Source organism: Hemiscyllium ocellatum, chromosome 15 (assembly GCF_020745735.1).
Source record: "Hemiscyllium ocellatum isolate sHemOce1 chromosome 15, sHemOce1.pat.X.cur, whole genome shotgun sequence".
NCBI classification, from domain to species: Eukaryota; Metazoa; Chordata; class Chondrichthyes; order Orectolobiformes; family Hemiscylliidae; genus Hemiscyllium; species Hemiscyllium ocellatum.
Genome location: NC_083415.1, coordinates 30,615,586 through 30,634,908, shown reverse-complemented (window position 1 = coordinate 30,634,908; position 19,323 = coordinate 30,615,586). Strand labels below are relative to the sequence as shown.

General features: G+C 42.6%; 1 protein-coding gene across 1 annotated transcript in view; it reads right to left on the bottom strand.

The window, feature by feature from the left end:
* bpnt2 (3'(2'), 5'-bisphosphate nucleotidase 2) overlaps nucleotides 1-19,323 on the bottom strand; it is a 60,165-nt gene that overhangs the window by 24,288 nt on the left and 16,554 nt on the right. The window contains exons 2-3 of the mRNA XM_060836013.1: nucleotides 12,207-12,369; nucleotides 940-1,035 (exon numbers count right to left, since the gene is read on the bottom strand). Coding sequence (XP_060691996.1) covers nucleotides 940-1,035; nucleotides 12,207-12,369 — 259 coding nt within the window. The remainder of the gene's footprint in view (nucleotides 1-939; nucleotides 1,036-12,206; nucleotides 12,370-19,323) is intronic.

The following is a 19,323-nucleotide window of genomic DNA, read 5'->3' as shown; positions in this document are numbered from 1 at the left end:
CATCTCCTCACATCTGAACATGCCCCACATACATCCGGGAGACTACCCACGCCCTCCACTGCCTCCATGACTTTCGATTGCTGCTCCCCAATACCTCATCTTCACCATGGACATCCAGTCCCTGCATACGTCCATCCCCCACGGCGAAGACCTACCAGCCCTCCATTTTTACCTCTCCTGCTGATCTAACTAGTCCCCCTCCACCGACATGATCATTCAATTGGTGGAACTGGTTCTCACCCTTAACAACTTCTCCAACTCGCAGACCATTTCAGGGAATATATCTGGGACATACGCACCAAACAACCCCACCCGAAGGAAACCCACACAGACATGGGGAGAATGTGCACACTCCACACAGACAGTTGCCCCGAGGCTGGAATCAAACCCGGGTCCCTGGCACTGTGAGGCTGCAGTGCTAACCACTAAGCCACCGTGCTGCACCTACGGTACTGCTTGACCTGCTGTACTTTCCTAGCGCCACCCTTTTGACTCTGATTCTCCAGCGTCTGCAGTCCTCACTTTCTCCTCAACACTGAATTCTTTGCAGGTGGGCCACCATGACTCCCATAAAACCCAGTCCTGAAAATCTGAAGTTCTAGGTCTTTGGATTTGCAGGGCTGGGTATTGTCCCAAATCTGTGCTCCTGACTCAGGAGAGAACGTTAGACTAATGTGTTTTACGGTGAAATGTACATTGATTTTAATCTCTAGCATCTGTTTTGACTTTAGCAATGGTAAATTCTAGGCTCCATAGTTATACAATATGAGTCTCAGCTTTCCTTGGTTTTCTAATTGAATTCTGAGGAGAAAACCAAGGAAAGCTACTGAAGTGCATAATCACATATATCAGAATAAAAACATAACAATTCAAATGGTATTTTTCTTAGCAACTTTCTTTCTATCACATGAACTAATTTCTTTTATTTCCATAACTTACCTGTGTATTTTGAAAAGGGTTTATGTATAACTCCAATGATTGGCTTTCCGTGTACAGCTATACACACCATAGTGGTTACATAATTTTTCAGATCCTCTGTGAAATACAAAAGACGCAGAGCTGTAAACTGAAAAATCAACAGTACTTTAAAAAAGAAGACAAATGCATTCACTGTTCAATGTGGATTTTATCTTAATGTATCAAAACATTATCAATGGCTAATAAATTGTACAACATCACAGATTTATTTAAAAGTACAATTATTCATGTTTATCAAAGCAACTTGCCGAATTAATTCCTTCATATATTGAAATGACACCCATTAGAGCATCTCTAAAATAAAAGATAATTAGTCAAAGAAAAAAAGAGATGAAGGAGATTTTATAATATTCCACCATGTTTTGCAAATTGATCACGGAACATCTCTGGAACACCAATCAGGGACTATTTTATTATGCATTTTGTTCAATAATTGTGGTGGTGGTGGCTCATAACATATTGTTATTTGGGAACAATATGTGGAGGAGAAATTGGCATTAGTTTTCAGTTCAGAGCACTTTTTTTTTGAAGTTCTGTCTTTTAAAAATAAGGACAGAAAGTCATTTTGAACAGTGAGTTCAAAACTATGTTCACAAAAGGTTATGTGACTTTACCTAAAGTAAAAGCATGTTACATAGGGAGATAATTGTTCAGGTGTTTGCTGAACTGGGTTTTGTGACCCACAGAAAAAGAGAAGAGGCAAGAAACAGATTCATGCAGAGAGCAGAGTTCATTAAAGCAGAGTTGCTGTTGTTAGCAGCCTCCAGGCAGTCAGGGCTGGGGATGAGGTCTTGATAAGGGCAGCATGGTGGCTTAATCGTTAGCAATGCTGCCTCACAGTGCCAGGAGGCTGGTTTGATTCCAGCCTCAGTTGACTATCCGTGTGAAGTTTGCACGGTCTTCTTGTGTCTGCTGGGGTTTCCTCCAGGTGGTCTGGTTTCCTCCCATAGTCCAAAGATGTGCAGAATCTGTGGACTGGCCATGTTCAACTACATAATGTCCACGGATATGCAGGTTAGTTGGATTAGCCAACAAACTGTAGGGTTACAGGGACAGAGTAGGCTGGGCGGGTTTAGGTGGGATGTTTTTTGGCGAAAGTGAGGACTGCAGATGCTGGAGACTAGAGCTGAGTGTGGTGTTGGAAATGCACAGCAAATCAGGCAGCATCCAAGGAGCAGGAAAATCAACATTTCGGGCAAAAGCCCTTAATCAGGAAAGAGGCTGGGAGCCTCGGGAGCGGAGAGATAAATGGGAGGGGAGTTGGGTTAGGGGGAAGGTATTTGAGAGTGCGATAGGTGGATGGAGGTGGGGGTAAAGGTGATAGGTCAGAGGGGAGGGTGGAGTGGAGAGGTGGGAAGGAAGATGGACAGGTGGGGCAGGTCATGAGGGCAGTATTGAGCTGGAAGGTTGGATCTAGAATAAGGTGGGGGGAGGGAAATAACAAAACTGGTGAAATCCACATTGATGCCAGGGAGTTGGAGGGTCCCAAGGTGGAAGATAAGGCGTTCTTCCTCCAGGCATCGGGTGGTGAGGGACTGGTGATGGAGGAGGCCCAAGACCTGCATGCCCGCAGCAAAGTGGGAGGGGGAGTAGAAGTGTTCAGCCATGGGGTTAGTTGGTGCAGTTGTCTCGGAAATGTTCTCTAGAGCGCTCTGCGAGCAGGCATCCTGTCTCCCAGTGTAGAGGAGACCCCATTGGGAGCAACAGATACAGTAAATGACACGTATGGAAGTGCAGGTAAAACTTGGATTAACATGGAAGGCTCCTTTGGGGCCTTTGGATGGAGGTGAGGAGGGAGGTGTGGACGTAGGATTTGCAATTCCTGCAGTGGCAGGGGACAGTGCCGGGAGGGGAGGGTGGATTGTTAGGGGGCGTGGAACGAACGGAGGGAATGTTCTTTACAGAAAGCGGATGGGGTGAGGAGGGAAATATATCTCTGGCGGTGGGGTCCGTTTGTAGGTGGCAGGAATGGTGGAGGATGATGCAATGTACATAGAGGATGGTGGGGTGGAAGGTGAAGGCCGGGGTGGGGGGGGGGGGGTCTATCCATGTTGCAGTTGGAAGGGTGGTATTCGAGGGCGGAGGTGTGGGATGTGAATGAGATGCACTGGGGAGCATCATCAACCACGTGGGAGGGGAAACTGTGGTCTTTAAAGAAGGCAGCCATCTGGTATGTTCTGTAGTGGAACTGGTCCTTCTGGGAGCAGATGTGGCAGAGGCGGAAGAATTGGGAATAAGGGATAGCATTTTTACAAGAGGCAGGGTGGGAGGAGGTGTAATCCAGGTAGCTGTGGGAGTTGGTGGGTTTGTAGAAAATGTCATTGTTGAGTCGGCACTGTTGATGGAGATGGAGAGGGGAGGGAGGTGTCAGAGATGGTCCAAGTGATTTTAAGTCAGGGTGGAATGTGTTGGTAAAGTTGATGAACTGTTCAACCTCCTCATGGGAGCACGAGGTGGCACTGATACAGTCATCAATGTAGCGGAGGAAAAGATGTAACTGTGGAAGATAGACTATTCCGTGTAGCTGACAAAAATACAGGCATAGCTGGGGCCCATGTGGGAGCCCATGGCTACCCCTTTTGTCTGGAGGATATGGGAGGATTTGAAAGAAAAATTATTAAGGGTGAGGACAGTTCAACCAAATGAATGAGAGTGTCAGTGGAAAGGTACTGGTGGGGACGTCGGGAGAGGAGGAGATGGAGGGCTTGGAGGCCCTGGTCGTGGCAGATGGAGGTGTAGAGGGACTGGATTTCCATGGTGAAGATGAGGTGTTGAAGGCCAGGGAAACTGAAGTCTAGGAGGAGGTGGAGGGGGTGGGTGGTATCCCAAACTTATGTGGGGAGTTCCAGGACTGAGGGGGGAATAGGAAAAAAAATCAAGGTATATGGAGATGAATTCGGTGGGGCAGGAGGAGGCTGAGACGATAGGTTTGCCGGGGTAGTCAGGCTTGTGGATCTCGAGTAGGAGTTCTTTGGAAGATCAGTGTGGACTCAATGAGCTGAATGGCCTGCTTCCACAGTGTAGAGATTCTATGAATTTATCAGAAAGTTGTAGAAACAGAAAGCAACATAAGTGTCAGAGAGGAAGACATCCTATAAAGTTGCTGAAGGTATGAGATTAGGGAATTCACGTTAAATAATAAGTGAGCTGGGTTAGCAGTTAAAAGTCTCAGGAGAAACATAACCAAAGAAAACAGCTACAAGTAAATGCGCAGAATCTTGCCTAAAGGAAACTGTTTACACCCGTTAGACAAGTAAGAAGCTTTCACACATATTAGGGGTTACATTTCAATGGAATTTGAGCGTCTGCAGCACACTGCTGAGATAAAAGGGATGGACCTTTCCTTCTGATTTTTGTAATGAGATCATTTCAATAATTCTTGTATGGAGTAATATAGTTTGTGGTTTTCTTTTGTATAATCAACTTTTATGTTCTGTCCTTAACAGTATGTTAATAGTATTTTGAGTGTACGTTCAGAGACTGACCCCATGGTAAACAAGAAAAAGCTTAATATTTATCTAGCAGGTTTCATTCTGGGATTTAATTTGTCCAGTATTACCATCAGCTGGCATCATAACAAAAGGATAGTTTGTGAAACTTTAGGGGAGCAACACCAAAGTAGTTCACCAAAGTAGTTCACCAAAGTACAAGGTCATTCGAGCTAAGCAATGAATGCAGGTGACACTTGTTATGGATTAGGCCAGACCCCCTCACAATATTTCAAGAAAGTAGCCCGGACTCTAGTTTACTAGCTGTTTTAAGCAGGTGTGCAGTGGATATCCCAGGAGAGATGCAGCTGGTCAAAGCACTTAGCTTTAAACAAAACAGAATTTATATACAAGGTTACCGAATGAAACTAAGAAAAGAGAACAGAATACAGAGTAACTGAACCTATCCAACAGATTATCCCAACTTAATGATGCTGTTCTAAATACTTGGAGCAATCCCCATAAACACCCTTTGGCACAAAAAGGTAAAATCAAACACAGGCTGTCACAAGAGAGAGAGAGAGAGATGGCAGCATGGAACACCCTCTTCCACGCAGCTGTTTCTGAGATCAGCAGCCTCAAACTAACAGACTGCTTTCAGTGAAAAGCCAGACAGCCAAAACCTAACCAGAGAAAAGCTGAACTGGGAGAAGTGGCCACTCCTCTTTCATTGTATAAGTGCTTTTTTTAACCTTGAAAGTGTTTTGCCTGAGGCAGTATCTGTTAGCTACAACCAAACTGGCCCTAAAATCCATCCAAACCAGACTTTTCAGAATCACTGTTTTTATGACCTCCCTGAAAAAAGCGACAAGGACAGTATAGCCTTGTTAAAGGAGCAGAATCATCACACACTCAGCCCAAGAATGAATTTAGAAAGAAACAAAGGCACTCAAATAAAGAGGCTATTTTTGATCAGTATAACTTAATACATAGCCATCAATACTGGAATCATTGAGTTTTTTAAGGCATAAAGTAATAAATTGGATCATTCTAATTTAACTTCTACAGATAACTTTCAAGTCTTTTTGATGGGTTTTGCTTTATTTTAAACTCCATTTAAATACACCTGAGTGAATTTCACATGTTGTTTCTGCCACATGACAACATCTAGAGTGTTTATGGAAACAAATCACATTCTACATAAACTTTCTATTCTGTTGGGAACTGGGATATTATGTTTTTAAAGCATAACAGTGAACAGCCCTTTGTCTATGAAAGACTACTGTTGACTCAGGCCACCCTGGTGGTACTTACTGTAACCACAGCATCAGAACTTTACAAAATCAGATCACACAGCAATCAAATAATAGATATATTTAAAGGAAATAATCTCCGTACTGACTAGTTCCATTTGAATTAAACCCCAACAGTGTAGCCACTCTCTTCATTATTTCAATGAGTCATTTCTCTATTTGACTGATTTACAGCACTGTTAATCTGCTGATGAGAGTGCTTGTTTTACATTGAAACCATACGCTGGAGAGAGGCCAAAGAACAAATATTACTAATAAACTACAAGTGAAGAAGCATGTTAGTAAAGTTAGGTCATGTCGGATTCAAGGTGAACATGCCAATTGGATACATAATTGGCATAACAACAGGAGACAGAGTGTGGTGGTGGAGGGTTGCTTTTTGGACTGGAGGCCTATGACTAGCGGTATTCCACAGGGATCGGTTCTGGGTCGGCTTCTGATTGTCATTTATATAAATGACTTGGATGAGAATATAGAAGGCATGGTTAGTAAGTTGCGGACGACACCAAATTTGGTGGCATAGTAGACAGTGAAGAAGGTTTCTAAGACTACAAAGGGAACTTGATCAAATAGGGCAATGGGCTGAAAAATGGCAGATGGAATTCAATCTGGCTAAATGCAAGGTATTGCATTTTGCTACAACAAACAAGGATAGGGCTTACACAATTAATGGTAGGGCTTTGTGTTGTGTTTTAGAACAGAGGGACCTAGGGGCTTGGGTTCATAATTCTTTGAAGTTTGTGACACATATAAACAGGGTGATTGAAAAGGTATTTTGCCTTCATTGCTCAGTCTTTTGAGTATAGGAGTTGGGAAGTCATGTTAAGGTTGTACAGGACATTGGTGAGGCCTCTTCTGGAATACTGTGTCCAGTAGTGGTTGCCCAGTTATAGGAAGGATATTATTCAGCTGGACAGGGTTCAGAAGAGATGTACCAGAATGCTATCAGATATGGAATGTTTGAGTTATAAAGAAAGGTGGAGAGACTGGGATATTTTTCCACAAGAGAAGAAGAGATTAAAAGGCCACCTTATGTAAGTTTCTAAAATAATGAGGGGTACAAATAGAGTTAATGCTAATTGTTTATTCCCCAGAATGGGGGATTTCAAGACTAGGGGGCAACTTTTTAAGGTGAGAGAAGAAAGATTTAAAAAAGACATGACAGCCAGTTTGTTTACACAGAGGGTGGTTCATGTGTGGAATGAATTTCCTGAGGAAGTGACGTATGTGGGCACAATTACAACATTCAAAAGACATTTGGATAAGTACATGGATAGAAAAGGTTTGGAGGGCTATGGGCCAGGAGCAGGCAGATGGGATTAATTTAGTTTGGGATTATATTCAGCATGGACAGGTTAAACTGAAGGGTCTGTCTCCATGCCATTTGAGTCTATAAGTATTATCAATATGTTTGCCTTACATATACACAAAAGGGGCTTTTTTGGAAATATAGTACAGGGAGAAATACAACAATATTCCATTTCACCTATATCATTTGGAAATTGAAATCTGAATAAAACAGAGCCATACCTCTGAGAAAAGAACATCAAAACAGCTTATCCCCCATTTTCCATTCAACTGACATCTATGATGAGTTTAATGAATAAAAAGCTGCATCAAGTAGAAATTAGCATCTTTCAATTTCTATCAGTTTTCAATGCTTTCTTTTTCTGTCTTTTTCGCACTTGTACTCTCCTGGCTTTAAAGCAATGACTACCAGTCATCTTCCAGTCCTGCATCTTCACAACAGGAAACACCCTTTCAGCATCCACCCTGTCAAGTCCTCTCAGGATCTTCCACATTCCAATAAGATCATTCCCTTTTATTTTAAACCACGGTAGATGTATTCCGGCCTGTCAAACCTTTCCTCATGAGAAGACACCCTAGTGGAATAACACCGTGGTGCTAGAGAATGATGAAAAGGCAGGGTTGCATGCCAATTAAAATGGAAAGGGTACGAGAAGGTGTTGGAACAAATTTTGAAATATTCTGAAATAACTCCACAAAGGCTGGTATCCTGTCACCAAATCATCCATTATTTATATGCGTATAGTACATAACACTGACCTAGCTAGCTCAGAAACGGCTCCTAGAGTGAGCAGAACCCCTGACACTCTTGTTTATATCTGTCAGCCAGGGGTCTCTGATTGGCGCTGTTATCCTAGTCCAATCAAGGAACTCATATACTATAAAGGTCCATCTGCCTGACCTCGTTCCAATCACTACATTCCGCCCCATCTAAGCTCTGGGATGTAGACCCGTTTGTTTTCCGATAGCTACTGCTGGTGTGTTTCAGCACCAGGTTCGGTTTCTCCGACCCTGCCTTGGATACTGGCGGGCATGTATCGGACCATTGCCTGCCGTTTGTGCCCAGAGCTCCTGGGAAGAAATTCATCTCCTTCAGGTGGTTAACGGTGTCAAGGCTGCAACATCTGCCATGTCCATCATGTCCTCATGTCCAGGGTTTACCTGCCATTCCCACAAATGTGGGGGAACTGCTGGGAGTCCTTGTTGGCTCTCTGAGCACTGTCCCATCAATGTAGCTATGTTGGCATCCAATCCTGGGCACCAGAATTAACTTCCCACCAACATCTTCATTTGGAAGCTCCTGGATGACTCCTGGTGGAGTTCATCCTAAACCTGCAGGCAACCTTTGCTCAGGACAATCACTCTTGCTCTCCATAATAAAATGTTATCCCCCACGGTGATCTGATCTTGCCAGGTCCAGAAAGGTTTCAATTCTGGTTGTGATGCTCCTTTTGTTTCCACCATCACCACCAACTGTTTTAGTTTCACCATGATGGATATTTGTGTTTCCATTGTCTGATATTGTCAGCAGTGACTGAAGGGTATCGAGAAAGATCAAAACCAGAACAGACTCTTCTCGTGGCGCCACCATTGATGGTGTATCCACCAATAGGAGGTAGCTCAGGGGGCCCATATTTGTCACTTGGCCTCCTAGACAATGTTCCAACTTGTAATTGTATGCATTCAGAATAAAAGCCCACTATCTAATTCGACCAAAAGCTATGGGCAGCAATGCCCTGTCCTCCTTGAGTAGCCCTAGCAGGGGTTTGTGGTCTGTCACAATTACAAATTTGCATCCATGAAGGTATTAGTCAAACGTTCTCACACTAAAGATGGTGACCAAACTTTCCTTCTGTATTTTCGTTTGGTGCAAGCCAAAGACCAGGAAGCATATGATATAGGGTGTTCCTCTCCACCCAGCCACCAGTAAACCAACACTATCTCAATACTGTACAGGGAGGCATTGCGTAACAGTACATCTCACTTGCGATTACAGTGTGCCATCACCATCGACAATGATAGCTGCTTCTTCACTTCCCTAAAGGTTACATCTTGGCCACGAGACCATTTCCAAGGCTGACTCTTTTTCAATAGCAGGTGTAAGGGTGCCAGAATGGAGGCAAGGTTACGTTTGAACTTTCTGTAGTAATTCACCAGCCCAAGGAAAGACTGAAAACTCAGGCACAGACATGGGAACCAGGATACCTTTGATCAACCTCACTTTAACTTGCAACAGGTATAACCTGATTCTGCAGCCCAAGTAGAATACTTAGGGTGCCTCGACTGCATATGTTTCCTTAATAGAACATGCACCTGCCTTAGAGGAATGTATAAGGAATGTGTCCAAATTCTTATTGTATTCTGTATTGGTCTTCCCAGTGAATAGCACGTCATCCAGATAAATAGCGGCCCGGGTAGACCTTGTAAAATGTTTGTCATTGTCTTTTGGGGTATCATCAGCCTGTGCTATTTTCCAGTGGACATTCTCATATATTGGTACAAACCTTTGTGGGTATTAATTGTAACATATCTCTCAGCGTCCTCATCTAATCGCAATTGCAGGTACTAATGGCTCTTGTCCAGTTTTGTGAAGAACAGCGCCCCCTGCTAGTTTTGTGTGTAAGTCCCCATGCAAAGGAATGTGTTTTTATCCAGCTCTGAGAAGCAGTTTATCGTTTGTTCAAAATGCCCATAATGGTTAACCAATCCTTTAGGCTTCACAATCGGTATAACCAGTGCTGCCCATTCCGCAGACTGGACTGGTTTGAGGATGGTGGTAGAATTAGAATCATTGTCACATATACTCAATGAGTACCGTGAAAAGTTTATACATTACCACTTATAGCGTTGACTTCGGGACAAAAGGAACTAGATACAGCTTCTCTAGTTACAAGATCTTAGACAATTGAGCTATAAAATGTCTAGCATCACAGAAATAAAACTTCAGAACAACAGACCATGCTGGCACCTAGCTTCTAGACCGCACTGCAGCCTGGGTCCACACTGCTCCAGGCTTCACCCTGAGGATCAGGACACAGAGATCACGTCAAACTGCCATACCGGACTGAGAAGATGCCGTGCCGGGAAGGCCAGCACGCCAGACTGGTTGGCTACCATGCCATAACAAAAGTTCGCCATGCCATGCCAGCCGATCTTAGTGAGAGGCCAGGAGGCTGTTACAATAGGTGGGGAGGCCGCCACACCAGGACGCTGCTACTGGAGGAGACTGTTGTGCCAGGCCAGGCGTGGAGGTCGCTGCACCACACTAAGAGTCATTGCTGGAGACTGGGAGTGAAGAAGAAAGAAAAGGGCACTAAGAGGAAGAAAAAGAAGAAAAGAAGAATGGGCTGAGCTGATAAGCTCCAGCTAGAGTGTCCTACTCCACTGCCATCTTGGCTTACACCAAAGTTAGTGGTGGTCCTTGTAGAATCACGAAATTGCTTTCTGATCAACATGTAAGGTAGCCTTGGCTCCTTTGATAGCCCCTATACCGTCCTGAAAAACATCTGATATTTAATTAGGACTTCACTCAGGCAGCCATTTACTAAAAGATAAATGTTCAGCCAAACAAGTTGAATCTTTCTCAACCAATTTCACCTCATCAGCCTTGGGCCTGAGCTTTTTACTATAATCAGTGGGAACTGAACCAGCTGCTTTTCTTTATAGACCGGAAATGAAGTTGTACCCTTAATCTGTAAAGATTCTCCAGTATAAGCTCCCAATCTAGCCAAGGTCTTATGCAAACTCAAGGTTTGAGTCCAGAGCGAATTTTGGTAAAGACTGTTTTGCAATCACTGATACAATCGCACCAGTATCAACCTCCATTAGAACTGGGTAACTATTTAACCAGATGTTTATTTTGATTGGTTCTGATTTAGATGTTGTGAAGCAATTTAACTGTTAAAAACCAGTTGTAGGGTGACATTCCAGGGTCTGCACTCTCCTGGCTAACGGCCAATGACGCATTTTACTCAGTTTAGGTCCAGTGGGATTCTTTTGCCTTCTCAAGTTCACATACCATCAGCAACAACAATGGCCTGCTGCTATAGATCCCTACAGCGGGATTGAATGAGTCAAGTGTTGCCACACGTGCCATTGTGTGGGAGGCACGGTGACACAGTGATTAGCATGCTGTCTCACTGCCAGAGACCCGGGTTCAATTCCCGTCTCAGGCAACTGTCTGTGTGGTGCCTGCGCATTCTCCCCGTGTCTGTGTGGGTTTCCTCCAGGTGCTCCGGTTTCCTCCCACAGTCCAAAAATATGCAGGTCAGGTGAATTGGCCATGCTAAATCGCCCATAGTGTTACGTGCATTAATCAGAGGGAGATGGTCCGGGTGGGTTGCTCTTCAGAAGGTCGGTGTGGACTTGTTGGGCCTAAGGGCCTGTTTCCACACTGTAAGTAATCTAAAAAAAGTGTTCCAAATAGTGGCATGATGCCAGAAATGCTTACCCCAACTCAAAGATGATTGTTGCAGGTGAATTTCTTCGGGGTGTGCTATTCTCTCATTATTGCTGAAATAACACCATGAAGGCTGGTATCCCATCTGCAAGTCATCCTTTATTCACACATGCATTGTACACAACACTGGTCCAGCTAGCTCAGAGCTGGTACCTAGAGTGCGCAGAACCCCTGGCAATGCTGTTAATATCCATCAGCTAGGACTTCCTGATTGGATCAGGTTACCAGCCCCAAATAGGGAACTCATCTTCTATAAAGTCCATCTGGCTGACCTCATTCCAATCACTACATACTCCATAAAAAGATTTGCTTATTTGGACATTTGATGCCTATATGCCTGTACACACATTTAACATGCTGTGATTACTGTTGAATGCTCTTGAGAGTTTCCACAAATTTAACAAGCTGAGATCACTTTTGAATGCTTGACTTCTAGAGCATAATCATCTACAATCAGGAATCACTCCAAATTACACCATTTAATGTCCATTGACGTCTGCTAATGTTTTAAGCATTTTACAACGTGATCAAATGCTCAGTTTCTTTCTGAGATTAGGGTAAATCTGATTTTCTTTCTAATAATTATTTTAAAATAAACTTGCAGGTTTAATTCTAACAGCTATTAATAATTTCATATTAAATGTGCAAGTTGACATAATAATACCAATAATAATAATGTATGAGCATTGCATATACCAAACAATGATGACTAATACTCACCTGTATATTCCTGAGTTGCATCCAATGGATCAATCCATATTGTTACTGCTTTTGTCGGTACCATTCTGGCATCGCCAATGCTTTCTTGGATTAAAGTAGGGATTTCATAATTCCATGTAAGGCTTTTGTCTACTTCAGAGTTGTCATGTTCCTCTGAAATCAGCTGACAAAACAGAATTGATAAAATGGAATTAAAACTTAGCTCAAGGAATTTGGAGAAGACTTGTAGCTCAAGTTGTACATTTGTTGGTAAATTTGTTCTCAGATATTACGTCACCATGCTTGGTAACATCATCAGTGAGCCTCTGGTGAAGTGCTGGTGTTCTGTCCCACTTGCTAATTATCTGACTTGGTTTGTTGTGATGGGTGATATCACTTCCGGTTCTTTTTCTGAAAGGTTGGTAAATGGGGTCCAAATCGATATGTTTGTTAATGGAGTTTCAGTTTGAATGCCAGTCCTCTAGGAATTCCTGTGTATGAGACTTTGTTTAGCCTGTGCCAGGATGGATGTATTGTCCCAGTCAAACTGGATGACACCTTTGTCATCACAAAACACAACAAATTAGAAGAAACCCACAAACACATAAACAACATCCTCACCAATATAAAGTTCACCAAAGAGGAAGAGACAACAACAGACCCCCATTCTCAGAACACAAAGCCAATGGAGAGTTATAGACCAATGTCTACAGGAAAGCTACACACATTGACCAGATACTCAACTACAGGAACAATCATCCCAACACCTACAACAGAGCTGCATGAGGATATTATTTAAATGAGCCACAACACACTGCTGCAACCAGGAACTAAGAGATGCCGAGAAAAAACACCTGTACAATGTATTCAGGAGTAATGGGTACCCAATAAACGCAGTCCACCGATTCCTACATCACAAACCTAAATAAGAAGTCATGATTTGGAGATGCCGGTGTTGGAATGGGGTGTACAAAGTTAAAAATCACACAACACCAGGTTATAGTCCAACAGGTTTAATTGGAAGCACACTAGCTTTCGGAACGACGCAAGTGACAATCACCTGATGAAGGAGCATCGCTCCGAAAGCAAGTGTGCTTCCAAGTAAACCTGTTGGACTATAACCTGGTGTTGTGTGATTTTTAACTAAATAAGAAGACACAACATGCCCAGAAACTCTCACCACCCTGCCATACATTAAAGATATCTCGGAAGTGACGATCAGACTACACCGGCCCCTTAGCATCATGGTAGCCCACAAACCTACAACCACATTGAAACATGATGAATTTAAAGGACCCTATACCAACAACCAGCAGAACGAACATCATATACAAAATACCTTGCAAGGACTGCAACAAACATTACACTGGACAGACAGGCAGGAAACTTCTCGCCACCAGGATTCATAAACACCAACTGGCCACCAAAAGACATGACCAGCGATCACTAACATCCATACACTTGATGAAGAGGGACACCAGTTTGCCTGGGACAATACATCCATCCTGGGACAGGCTAAACAAAGACATGCACAGGAATTCCTGGAGGCCTGGCATTCAAACCGAATCTCCATTAACAAACCAAAACTCCATCATCAATTTCGACACCATTTACCAACCTTTCAGAAAAAGAAAGGGAAGTGACATCACCCACCACAACAGATCAAGCTACATAAATAGCAAGTGGGACAGAACACCAGCATTCACCGGAGGCGCACTGAAACATGGTGACAAAATGTCTGAGAACAAATCTTCTAGCTCAGCAAGCAAATTTACAACCTGATCAGCTTAAGGAACAAAATAATTACAGAACTGAAGTTAAGTATTTTAGAGAACATCTTTTCAAAGTCTATTGCAGGATGAATTCCTTTCTGGCAACAGCCGACAACAGTAAACAGAATAAAGATTCAGAATTTGTGGGCGGCACGGTGGCAGTGGGCGGCACGGTGGCACAGTGGTTAGCACTGCTGCCTCACAGCGCCTGAAGACCCGGGTTCAATTCCCGACTCAGGCGACTGACTGTGTGGAGTTTGCACGTTCTCCCCGTGTCTGCGTGGGTTTCCTCCGGGTGCTCCGGTTTCCTCCCACAGTCCAAAGATGTGCGGGTCAGGTGAATTGGCCATGCTAAATTGCCCGTAGTGTTGGGTAGGGGGTAATGTAGGGGTATGGGTGGGTTTCGCTTCGGCGGGTCGGTGTGGACTTGTTGGGCCGAAGGGCCTGTTTCCACACTGTAAGTCTAATCTAATCTAATCAGCTTTCACAGTACCATACAATGACCATCTCCAACCACAAAGAAGCTAACCATTTCCCCCTGATATCCAATGGCATTTATGATCACTTAATTGTCCACTAGCATTATGCCAGAGGTCATTATTGACCAGAAATTTATCCAGAGCAGCCACATCAATGCTTTGTCAACAAGAGGAGGGGGAAGTGGTGACATAGTGGTGATGTCACTGGACTAATAATAGGACTTAGTCTTGCAGTGAGTAACTTAGCTCCTGACTCTTGAAAGTCTGTCCACCATCCGCAAAGCAAAAGTCAGAAGTATGAAGTAGTACTCTCTGGTTGCCTGGACGAGTACAGACATGACAATAGTCAAAAAGCCTAATGCATTCAGGACAATACATGCCATTTAACTGGCACCCTATCCACAATCTTAAACCTTCTTAAGATCTTAAACATACACTCCTTCCTTGACAAGTGTATTGTGTGCCATCTACAAAGTACATTGTGATCTCTGCTACCAAGAAGGAAAAAGACAGCAGATGAGAGAATGGTTGTGGTTGTTGGGTGAGAGAGGGACAAACTGGATGGGAACAGGCTAGGAGCTTGCAATGCAGAATTCCGATTCCTCCTGACTCCTCATTCTTGTAAGTATACTGTTCAAAACACATTTGTCTGATGACTCTACCTTTGAAGACAACCGGTCCAATCACATGTAAACCACAGTACAGCTTTAGTCTCCTCTTTAGCATTTCAATAACACCTGTTCCATACATGATCCCCAAAAGTCTCACTGATGCCTATATCTACAACATTCTCCAAGTTCAAAAGGTGTTCATGCATGCTAACCATCATCTATGGTTTTCATTCACACATTTCATTCGTTTTCTAATAGCATTGTGGGTATACAGAACACCACCAGGAATGCAGCGGTTTAGTAATAAGACAGTTCATCATCACCTTCATAAAGAAAACCAGAAATGGGCAACAAATTCTGGTCCAGTTGATGATGCCCACATCCAAAGAATAATAATTTTTAGAAAGTGGTGCAACAACATCAGGTTTTTGCAGATCAAAGCATCACCAGACGGCACCAAGAAAATACTCAGAAATGCAACATTTGTTCCCACCCCTCTAGTAATGAGAGAGAAGATTCACACTATGTGAAAAAAGCAAACAATGGTCGGAGAAGCAGAACTAATGTCCAATGAATAAAATCCATAGTTACCCTGTCGGGATGGTTTTCTGCAAACCTATTTGATATATAAACTCCTACCCTTTTTATATTATTATGAAGCAGATTTTAAAACCATTCCCACTTTGCAATATTTCATGCCTCTCTTGATTAACTTTCTTTCTTCTAATAAAAAAACTGCCTTGAGGCAAAGACGACTTGAGAATGTCTTGCTGATTAAAATTGCCAGCAGCAGTTTATTGCTGCTAAATTAACAGATTTGAAATTTAGAATGCTCCCACAGTGCCTGATTGGATGGCACACCCAGTGAATGAAATATGAGGCCTTTATGTTAACTGACTACTGACAACATGCTGCCGCAAGCAAGTTCAGTCAATGAGCCTCCTGTTATTACCTTTGTTTCACTCAAGACAGGTTTGTGCTAAAATGTGCCAGGAGCAGCTTGCTTTGCCACTGAGCAGCCAATTAAATAGGTGACTTCACTGCAGTCTACAACATGTTTTCAAATCAAATAAATTTTGAAATTTCCATCACTTTTGGGACTTGCAGTGACTAAGTAACCCAGCTTCCAGTGAGGAAAAGACAATTATCTCGAACTCCATGTGAATCATGAAGGTTGAAGGATTAGATCATAAAGCAGATAATGAAGATGACCACTTATCCAATCCTAATTCATTTGCCCACAACAAACAAAACAGGCTTCTTATCATTTTAGTTGCAAGCTTTTGCTTCCCAGAAACACATTCCATCTATTGAGCAACTGTTTTGAAGACTTTTTGTTATGAATCACAAGAATTGCTTCTATGAGGTTGAACCTTTGTGTCTTGTCCTGCAGTTATTATTTAACACGTTGCAGTGATTTGAATGTACATCTTTTAGATTGTGTTTGCTGACAGCAGCACACATACATTATGCCCTGCTTTATATTGCGCATGTGTATGTAAGCAGGTTGGGGGTTGCAATCTGGGGAAAGGGGGTGACTGGGACCAGTGGAAGAGTGGAGATAGGCAACCAGGAAGGGGGAGAGAGGGAGACTGGGAGGTGGGTAGAGGGAGAGATTGAGACTCAGGAAGATAGGGGAAGATGGGGACCAGGGCACTACATCTGACCTCAGAAAAAACAGGAGGGACGAATGATGGGCAGTTAGAGGGAGCAGGCAAGTGTGAGGGAAGTGTCACAAAAGTGTGAAAGAAGGCAAACAGAGGGCCTTAAAACTCCTAGGCCTCCTTATACCCCCTACTCCACCGCCACCAATCACACCCTCATTAACAGTATATACTATCTGAAACCATTTCTGGTTGCTAGAAAGTCAATTAATTCAGTCTTTCTTCCAAATTTCATGTTAACATTAAGAATCAGCCTTACAGCTCCTCTCTGAGCTATCTCTTGGAGTGCAATCTTTTCTTTATATCTCATAACCAAATAGATCCAAATGTAGTGTGAAAGTTGCACTTTGCACTTCAAACATAATGTCCTTGATTCTGAAGTTTTCTGATACAGCTACATGGTGGCATTTTCAGATTGTCTTATTAGCAGTTGATCTGCACTGTGTGGATATGTTCAGAATTGAATGTACTACCCCAAGGTCTTTGAATTCTCCAAATTTGTCCCACATCATTCAGGGTGAGAATAAATTGGGAATGGAGAATGGTCGAACATGATTATTAGAACAAAATAAACAGCAGTATTATTAGGAAGTGTCCCAGAGAAAACGGATTTTAAAGATAGAAGGATAGGTTAAATTAAAATGAAAAACTGTTTTAGCATCATATTTCAGAGGGTTTGTTCACACAAGAGTAACACTTTATGATGAGGCTTCTCAAATAATTAGACAAAGAAATGGACAGAGAACGCAACAAACTTCATCTAATTAGCAAAATACTCCCAATATTCATTAAATTTCAATGTTGAGGGAATGTGGCATCCTAACTCTGGTATATGAACAATGGTTGTAAACTCTTCTCAGAGGGCTTTCACACATTTGATTGTTTTACGCTGCAACATTAAACTACTTTTTTAAACATATTAACCACTGTAGCAACCTAAATGGAGCCCTTTAATGGCATTTCAAGAAAGCCACCTGTCCCTCTGGAACTCTGAAACATAAAAAGGTCACCAGCAGACAGCCATCATCAAACATGCTCAAAGCACTCTCCTCAGAACCAGTGTGTTCAATAACTAGGCAAAGTAAAAAGGTTTTGCTAGTCCCCAACAGCAAATAGCACCTCCTGGAAATGAAAACACTTGTAAAACAGCCACTTTGTGAGCACTTTCTACATTAATGTTAAGCTAACACAACGTTACAATTTCCCAAATCACAGGAGACTCCAAAGAACTTTGGGACAGAGAATCCATCGCTTACAGTTATAACCTTGTAAAAGAAACATTCCTTACTGCTTTTCTCTGCAAACTAGATCTGAAGAGATGTGACAGTACAAGGGTATTGTATTTAATGACCTACTCCTGCTCCTACTTTCTATGTTACCATTTCCTGACATCCATTAAAACACAAAACAAGGAACAGCAGTGGGCAATTCTGTCCCTTGAGCCTACTCTGCCATTTGATACAATGATGACTGATCTCATCTCAGCCTCAGCTTCACTTTCCTGCCCACTCTCCATAACCTTTCAATCCATGACTAATTAAAATTCTCTTTCACTCCTCCTTAAATTTACTCAATATCTCAGTATTCACTGCACTCTAGGGTAGTAAATTCCAGTTTCACGACCCTTTGACAGAAATGCTTCCGTCTTACCTGTTTTAAATCTGCTACCCCTTATCCTAAAATTATGACCTCAACTGCCCAACAAGGAAATTCTTTGCTAAATTGACCTTTAGCATCTTAAACACTTCAATTAGATTGCCTCTTATTCTTCTAACTCCAGACTGTAAAGACCTAAACTACCCAATCTCTCATCATAAGACAATTCCCTCATCTGTGGAATCCATCTACTGAACCTTGTCTGAACCACCTTCAATAAAACTACATCCCTCCTCAAGTAAGGGAACCAAAATTGTACACAATACCCTAGGTGGGGTCTCACTAATGGCCATAGACAGATGCAACAACACTTCCTTAATTTTATACACTATTCATTTAGCAATAAGCGTTCAAATTCCATTTCTCTTTCTTATTAACTGCTGTACCTGCATACTAGCTTTCTGCTGATTCATGCATATGGTCACCCAGATGCCTCTGCACCAAAGCACTCTGAAATTTCTCTCAATTTAGATAAGAAGTTGCTTTTCTATTCCTCTGATCAAAATGGAAAACCTCACACTTATCCACGTTAAAATTCATCTTACAAATTTTGGCTCACTCACCTAATCTATACATATCCGTTTGTCAATTTCTGGTTTCTTCATTCCAACTTACTCTGCCAACTATTTATTGTCATCAGCTACTATGTTTTCTATCCCAGCATACAAGGCGTTAATATGGATTGTAAATAGCTAGGGCCCAAGGACTGAACCTTATTGCACTAGTTACATCTTGCTAACCAGAAAAAGACCTATTTATCCTGACTTTCTGTTGGTTAGCAAATCTTCTATCCAAGCTAATATATTACCCCAAATCCAGGTGATCTTAGCTTGTGTATTAACCTTTTATGCAACACCTTATAGAACATAGAACAATGCAGCGCAGAACAGGCCCTTCGGCCCTCGATGTTGTGCCGACCTGTGAACTATTCTCATCTCGTCCCCCTACACTATCGC